We start from the raw sequence: 8,832 nt of genomic DNA, 5'->3' as shown, positions 1-8,832 counted from the left end.
CATGGGTTGTGTATGCTTCAAGAGATCATGAGGACTGTTGCTGGCAGATAAAGACATTTTATGATGATCATACATGTCCAAGGGAAAATTCAAATAGGGCTGCAAACAGAGCCTGGTTGGCTAGTAAGTTGGTTAAAAAAGTTAGAAAGTATCCTAATTTCAAGCAATGTGAGGCTGCAGTGTACTTTAGGTCGAAATGTGATCTCATTCTGCATAGAAACTCAATAGCTAGAGCCTTGGCCGATGCAAGGAATGTTGTTTATGGCGATGAGAAGGCACAGTATGCCTTGTTAAGGGATTATGCTGAAACACTTCTGAAAACCAATCCCGGATCAACTGTGAAGATTGGGGTGATCCCATTGCCTGATGGACAAGTCATGTTTGAGAGAATGTACATTTGCTTGAGTGGTTGCAAGAACGGGTTCAGATCAGGGTGCCGTCCACTAATTGGACTTGATGGTGCATTTCTGAAGACACGGATTGGAGGCCAGATCATATCAGCTGTAGCCCAAGATGCAAATCATCACATATATGTGATTGCTTGGGCTATAGTAAATGTTGAAAATAAGGAGAACTGGAAGTGGTTTCTTGAGCTACTCCACGAGGATTTAGGAGACTATAAGGCAAACGGGTGGTGTTTCATATCTGACATGCAGAAGGTAATCAATTCCTAAATTTAACTCGTTGTGTTATTCAATTATCTATACATTTGTTAAATTGTTCATTTTCTGGACTTTATGATACTGGACTATATGTTATGTTATTCAATTAGCTACACATTTGTTACATTGTTGGTTGATTCCTGGATATTGCAACCATGGTGTGAATATAAGATACTGATTGATCATATTTGGACATACTAAACTATATAAATCTGTGTTTATCATAAATTTACTGAAGTTTGCATAAATATGTGGAAGTGGTTGACCCTACTTAAATAGTCTGGATTATATAGTACAGTATGAGACTGGTTCATTCCATGAGAAATAGTTCCATGAGCCATGGATATTGCTTGACTGTGTGAATAACTCATATTCTTGATTTAGGCTTAAGGAATTTGGTTTCTGATAAATGTGTTTGTGCTAAACAGGGATTGATTTCTGCTGTAGAAGAGGTCATGCCACAGGTCCATCATCGTTTCTGTGTATGGCACCTGTGGCGAAATTTCAACAAACAGTGGAAGGATCTTGAGCTGAGGAGACTTCTTTGGGATGCTGCTAGGTCAACCACGTTTCAAGACTTTATTGATAACATGGACAAAATAAAGAGGGTCAGCGAGGAGGCATGGACATACCTGAACAAGTGGCCAAGGAGCTCATGGACAAAGTCTCAATTTAGCCACAGGCCAAAGCTGGATAATATTTGCAACAATGCCTGTGAGGTGTTCAATGCACGAATCAAGGAGGCTAGGAGTAAGCCAATCATCACATTGCTTGAAGAGGTAAGAATGTTTGTTATGCGATCGATTGCAAAGAATAAAATAAAGTTGAACAACCATGTGGGGAAACTACCTCCTGTTATTCAAAGCCGATTGGAAAAGGTTCGCAAGGAATCAAAGAATTGGGTTCCTATATGGACTGGAGATGAAGAATATGAAAAATTTGAGGTCCATGGACACCCAACTAACATGGTTGTTGATTTAGGCAAGAGACTTTGCACATGTCAGTTCTGGATGTTAACAGGTGATATTATATGCCCTTGCACCAACTTTTTTCTACTCTTTATTATGAATTGCTATACGTCATTGATTATATTGGCTGCTGTGGAGTTGATCATTTCTTTGTTTATTCACTATAGGCATTCCCTGTGTTCATGCTTGTGCTGCTCTTGCAAGGGTGAATAAGAGACCTGAGGACTTCTGTCATCCCTTAGTCACCATGGACTCATATAGGAAGACATATGAACATCACATCAATCCTCTCCCAGGCCAATCCCTATGGGAAAAATCAGCCTACAGTCAGCCCCAAGCTCCTAACATTAAACGTAAACCTGGAAAATTGACAACCAAAAGACGAAAGGATGCTGATGAGGGTACTAGTGGAAACAAGAAACCTAAGGGAGCCGTTACTCTAAAGAGACAGCTAAAGCCGTTCACATGCACATACTGTGGAATAAAAGGCCACACCAAGAGGGGATGTAAAAAAAAAAGAGCCGATGAACTAGCTGCTGCGCTTGCTGCTGCAGCAGCTGCTGTGGCGGCAGCCAAGTCCAAAACTGTCCCAGCTGAGAGTGCACCTGCAGCTGAAGCTACAAACACCTCTAATGTGGCACCACAAGTAGATGAAGCTCCTCCTGCTGTAGCTGTCCAGATTCATGCTCAAGTGGAGGTTACCGAAATTGACTTATCCCAACCAAATTATGGTGGAACACAAGATGAGGTACATGTATGAAATACATAGTCTTCTGACATTTTTTTTAATTGCTCTTATCATCTCACTAGTTTCATTACTTTCCTCATCAGGTCCCACCACCAACACCACAAACAACAAGGCCAGATAAATTGCCAACAAAAAAGAAGAACTCACCATCACCAGTATCTGCTTCTCTTGATCCCATGCAAGGAGCAAGCGCAGCAACATCTTCTAGGTTGGCAAACTTTTTGAAGTTTGTTCCAACTCCAGGGTTTAAACCACCAAGGAAGAAAAACACTAAATAATTGGATGTTGTGGCTGCTGAAGTCTGACTGATCACATATGGCATTTAGACATCACTTGTTTCCTTATTTTGGATATTTTCATTTAGGAGTAGCACATAACCACAATGTAATGGTTAACATTTACTTTTGGTAGTTATAAACCTTTAAAATTGGAGCTCTTATTGTATTCCTTTTTGATGATGTAATTTGGTGTTTATCAGCTGCTACACCATTGACAATGTTTGGCAATATCTTAGTTATAATCAGAATATGGTTTTATTAACTTAGTTGTTCTGTTGTATTTTGTTATTATCTTTGTCAACTATTTACACAGATCACATCAATAATGCAAAGATTGCTCATTCATTCCTAAACAATACACAAGTGTTACATTTTAACAATCACAACCACTACAACAACTAACAGGAACAAATTTAACAACCCTAACATTTGTATTACATATTTCTGGCTCCTTAATTCAGCCTCCAAATTGCCAATCCTCACTGCAACACTCAAGCTAATTTCTTCATTGTTATATGCTGCAGCTTCTTCAAAATTGCCATTTTCATCTTCTACAACATCTGCCCATCGAAAAAATCCACACCACCGTTTTCCACTGCACTGTCACCAGTAAATTTAGGGATTCAGGAGTTGAACATTTAAAAACAGAAACAACATCTATTAGACTCAAACTCACATTGTAATTCGGACATCCGAAGAAGGGTTTGTCTGGGTGGGCATCTGTTCCAGACCATCGGAGCACAGGGCGTTTTCCACACCCACAGCGATCTGGAACTCGTGAGGCTTTGTTGCGACTGCGACTAGGCGTCCTTGTGGTTGATCGAATAGAACTCCCCTCTCCCTCATTTGCACGTCCAACCATGGTTAAACCCAACAAAGCAACGAGGAATGAATCGAACAGGGAAGAAGAAGAAGATGAAGATGAAGATGAAATGAAGAAGAAGAAGAACGACTCATACGCTACTCCTTCATCACTTAGGGTTAAAAAGGGGCTCAGGGACCACTTTAGGTTACAAACCTTCCATGGGCCACGTCAGGTAACCGTTACTTCCTCCAGCATGGCAAAAATTTTGCCACATCATTGCCGCCGGGGCCGAGTTTGGACGGAAAAAGGGGGAGGGACCAACTACGTGCATTTTTTCCAATCTCAGGGACATAAATAGTGCAATTGGGAAGTCAGGGACTAAATTGGTGCATTTTGTGAATCTCAGGGACTACTTTGGGGTTTAACTCAGTTTTATTGCTGCGTTCAGCCGGGTAGCCGAATTTTGGTGAAGTTATGTTGGGCCAGTAAAATATCGAAGAAACGTGATTGCGATTTCTTTTTTTGCTTTTATGGGGAGCTGGTCAAAATTTATTTATTTGAAAATAAATGAATATGACATTTTCATGTAATTGAGAAATTTAGGTTCAGTGTAATAGTTTCCGTGCATAAGTATTTATTAATAATTGTTACGGATCCGGCCCACGGATCCCGGACCCATGACCGAACCCGAACCCGGCTTACCGGGTCAACCCATTTCATCTCTCTAGAAGGCCCCGTATCGGCCCTCTAGAGCCCCTAACCAACTTTTGAATTTAAACGCACCTCTTATCTTAGCCAGATAAGATAAAGATAAGATAACCACCATCATCTATAAATAGAGGACCCAGGTCCCTCCAGGTATTCATTCATTCCTCACACCTTATACCTCTTAGATCCATCCTGACTTGAGCGTCGGAGTGTCTTTGCAGGTACCTCCCCTCCTCTCCATCCGGGCGATCCAACATCCGACTCAACCCGCAGGTTCCCGATCCTCCTCCTAGATCGTACTAGAGACATTCTGTACATTGGCACCGTCTGTGGGGACCTGCGACAATCAGACCGGATGGAGGGCATCCTTGAGGATAACCCATCAAGCCAGGACGACTCCCAACCGCGTCGTCCGATCTCAGAACACCATGAAACCACAAACCAAGCAAAAATAGCAAGCACCATCCACCACGCAAACGAACACATCACGACGGACCCGCAACATCCTGAGAAAGCCAGAGACAAAGCGGCACAAATCATCCAGGAGCTCTGTCTCCGGGTCCAAGAACTTGAAGGCAAGTTAAACGACAGAGAAAAACAAAATAACGAGCACAGAAGCCATGCAACTTCCAGGTCAAGATCCCACCGCGGCAGATCGTCAACCCGGCAACGCAATAGGAGAGAAGATCGCAGCACCTCACGCAACCGCCGACGCGAGAAATCCTCTGAGCGACGATACGACAAGAAGCACCATCGCAGCGCTTCTCGGGATCTAAATCGTCAACACGATTCAGACGAAGACCGGAGATACCGAAGCACCAAACGCACGAGAAGCGACCACACCATAATGGGAGCTACACCCTTTACAGAAGGAATCTTAAGAGCAAAACTCCCCAGAGGTTTTGACAAACCCACCGACATGAAGTACGACGGAACTAAAGACCCTCAAGAGCACCTAATAGCCTTCGAAGCCAGAATGAACTTAGAAGGGGCATCCGACGCAGTCCGATGCAGAGCCTTCCCAGTAACCCTTGCCGGACCAGCGATCAAATGGTTCAACGCCCTCCCAAACGGATCCATAACTAGCTTCCACGACATCACAAGAAAATTCATGGCCCAGTTCACAACCCGAATCACCAAGGCTAAACACCCCATCAGCCTATTAGGGGTCACACAAAAGCAAGAAGAATCCACAAGAAAATACCTTGACTGCTTCAACGACGAATGCCTGACGGTCGACGGACTCACGGACTCCGTTGCTAGCCTCTGCCTAACTAACGGGCTCATGAATGAAGACTTTCGCAAACATCTCACCACCAAACCGGTATGGACCATGCACGAAATCCAGAACGTCGCCAAAGACTACATCAACGACGAGGAAGTCAGCCAGGTCGTCGCTGCCAACAAACGGCAGCACGTCGCCAACCAACACGGCAACCCAACTCCTCGTCATAACGCATCACCCAAAGAGAACCAACGAGACCACATTAAACCGACCCACCGACCACTAAGAATAGGAAAATTCTCCAATTACACTCCCCTAACAGCACCAATTACGGAGGTATACCACCAAATAGCAGATCGAGGCATCATCCCCAGGGCCCGACCACTCAAGGAAAGGACAGGAGGAAACAAAGCCCTCTACTGCGACTATCACCGCGGATACGGCCACAAAACACATGATTGTTACGATCTTAAAGACGCCCTTGAGCAGGCCATACGAGACGGCAAACTTCCAGAGTTCGTCAAAATCATCAGAGAACCAAGGCGCGCCGACAGAGACAAATCACCAGAAAGAGAAGGACGCAACCCAAGAACTCAAAAACCACCCAGGGAAAACACCGAAGAAGATCCGACCATCATAGTGAACGTCATCACGGGCAAGGACGTGCCAAATAAGTCAAAACTAACAATAAAAAAAGACCTCAAGGTAATGGCCGTCAAAAACCACGACCCAGTCACCATTGCCGACAGCACGATAACCTTCTTACCCGAGGACTGCCAGCACGGCACCTCGGCCGAAGATGCCCCCTTCGTCATATCAGCCCGAATCGGAACAGGACTAGTAAGAAGAATACTCGTGGACACAGGTGCCGACTCCAACATCCTCTTCCAAGGAGCCTTCGACAAACTCGGGCTCCGCAACGACAACCTCCAAACGCACCGCCACGGCGTCACGGGCCTCGGAGACAACTTCCTCAAGCCAGACGGCTCAGTTACTCTTCCCATTACCATAGGAACGAGCAATCAGAGAAAGACGATCTTATCCGAATTCGTAGTCCTAAAAGACTCCACAGCCTATAACGTCATTCTCGGGAGGAAAACGATCAACGACTTCTCTGCAGTCATCTTTACCAAATACCTCCTCATGAAGTTCAGAACCGACGACGGTACCGTTGGAACCATTCACGGAGACCGAGAAGTCGCAGCCGAATGCGACAACAATAGCCTAGCCCTAAGGAAAAAATCCAGGGACGCGGCTGGAATATTCCTTGCCGACCTAGACGCACGGCTTGACGGCCAACCTAGACCAGAACCAGAAGGGGACATGGAAAAACTACAAATAGGGCCAACCAAAGATGAATACACGTTCATCAACAGAAACCTCCCACACGACCTCAAGGAACTTTTGAAACAAAACAGAGACCTATTCGCATTCACACCAGCCGATATGCCGGGAATAAGTCCTGACCTGATGTCTCACCATCTGGCAGTAGACCCCCTAGCCAAACCTGTAGCGCAAAGAAGACGGAAAATGTCACCAGACCGAGCCGCCGAGGTCCAAAGACAAGTGAAAGCCCTACTTGAAGCCAACTTCATCCGAGAACTCCCTTACACGACCTGGCTGGCCAACGTCGTACTAGTAAAAAAATCTAACGGGAAATGGCGTATGTGCGTCGACTACACGTACCTCAACAAAGCCTGTCCGAAAGACGCCTTTCCCCTACCAAACATCGACGGATTAGTAGACGCTGCATCCGGTCACCGATATCTCAGCTTCATGGACGCATATTCCGGCTACAACCAGATCCCGATGCACCGACCAGACGAAGAGAAAACAGCATTTATCACCCCGGACGGAACCTACTGCTACACAGTAATGCCCTTCGGCTTAAAAAAAGCCGGAGCCACCTACCAACGACTTGTTAACAAGATATTTCGCGACCTGTCCGGAAACAAAATAGAAGTCTACATAGACGATATGCTCGCAAAGACGGAATCCGGTGAGCAACTAACCGATGACCTAAAGGTCATCATGAACACCCTACGAAAACACCAAATGCGACTCAACCCAACAAAGTGCGCCTTCGGAATGGAAGCAGGAAAATTCCTCGGATTCATGATCACACAACGCGGAGTTGAGGCAAACCCGGAAAAATGCCGTGCCGTCCTCGAGATGACAAGTCCCAAAAACCTCAAAGAAATCCAGAAGCTCACCGGCCGACTAACCGCACTATCCCGGTTCCTCGGGGCTTCGGCACAAAAGGCAATCCCCCGGTTCCTCGGGGCATCGGCCCAAAAGGCAATCCCTTTTTTCAAACTTATGAAAAAAGGAACCCCCTTCAAATGGGAAATAGAATGCGAAGAAGCTTTCCAACACTTCAAGAAGGTCCTAACGGAACCCCCAATCCTCGCAAAACCTCAAACAGGGGAAACACTATACCTATACCTCTCCATAACGGAAGAAACAATCGTAGCAGCACTCGTCCGGGAAAACGAGAAAAAGGAACAAAAACCCATATACTTCATAAGCAAAGTCCTACAAGACACAGAAGCCCGCTATTCGCGATTAGAAAAACTGGCTTTCGCACTCCTCTCGGCATCCCGACGACTACGACAATACTTCCAGGCCCACCCCATAACGGTTCGAACCGACCAAATGGTCAAACAGGTATTACAAAAACCCGACCTAGCAGGAAGAATGCTAGCATGGTCCATCGAGTTATCCCAATTCCAGGTCAGGTTCGAACATCGAGTTATCCCAATTCCAGATCAGGTTCAAACCCCGAAACGCCATCAAAGCGCAGGCCTTGACCGACTTCATCGCTGAAATGACTCCGATCAAACTCACCCCCGAACCATGGAAACTGCACGTCGACGGCTCATCAAACTCCACTCACGGAGGCGCCGGAATTATACTCGAAAACCAAAACGGGATCATAATTGAACAATCAATAAGATACGACTTTCCAGTATCAAATAACCAAGCAGAATACGAGGCCCTTTTGGCAGGCCTAAACCTAGCTCGAAAAGTCAGCGCCAAGGTACTCGAAGTTAACACCGATTCCCAGGTGGTATGCTCCCAAATCAACGGGAGCTACCAAACCCGGGACCCCCTGCTCCAACAATACCTCAGTAAAGTGAGTGAATTAAAAGGAGGATTCAAAAGCATCACCATACAACACGTCCCCAGGGAACGAAACGCCAGGGCGGACCTACTTTCCAAGCTAGCCAGCACGAAGTCAGGACACGGCAACAGATCGCTAATCCAGGAGGTCGTTAAGTCGCCTTCCGTATCAACAGAAATCAACGCGCACCTAACATCATCAAATCAGGAGTCTTGGACATACCCGATCTGGCAATATCTCCGCGACGGAATCCTACCACCAGATCCTAAAGAGGAGAGGCGAATAAAAAGAGAAGCCGCCAACTACACCATCAT

The 8,832-nt window shown here is 45.7% G+C and overlaps 2 protein-coding genes across 2 annotated transcripts; one reads left to right on the top strand and one right to left on the bottom strand.

The window, feature by feature from the left end:
- Nucleotides 1-2,977: 2,977 nt before the first annotated feature.
- On the bottom strand, nt 2,978-3,518 carry LOC127742889 (uncharacterized). Its single transcript, XM_052255601.1, has 2 exons — nt 3,333-3,518; nt 2,978-3,256 (listed from the first exon to the last, which is right to left on the bottom strand). Exons 1-2 carry the CDS (start codon nt 3,516-3,518, stop codon nt 3,023-3,025), a joined length of 420 nt encoding a protein of 139 aa, XP_052111561.1. The 3' UTR covers nt 2,978-3,022.
- A 1,006-nt stretch (nt 3,519-4,524) lies between these two features.
- Nucleotides 4,525-8,220, top strand: LOC107469634 (uncharacterized). Its single transcript, XM_016089009.1, has one exon. It carries the CDS (start codon nt 4,525-4,527, stop codon nt 8,218-8,220), a length of 3,696 nt encoding a protein of 1,231 aa, XP_015944495.1.
- Nucleotides 8,221-8,832: the final 612 nt, after the last annotated feature.

This window comes from Arachis duranensis, chromosome 10, assembly GCF_000817695.3.
Source record: "Arachis duranensis cultivar V14167 chromosome 10, aradu.V14167.gnm2.J7QH, whole genome shotgun sequence".
Classification (NCBI taxonomy): domain Eukaryota; kingdom Viridiplantae; phylum Streptophyta; class Magnoliopsida; order Fabales; family Fabaceae; genus Arachis; species Arachis duranensis.
This window is presented reverse-complemented; position numbering and strand designations above follow the sequence as displayed.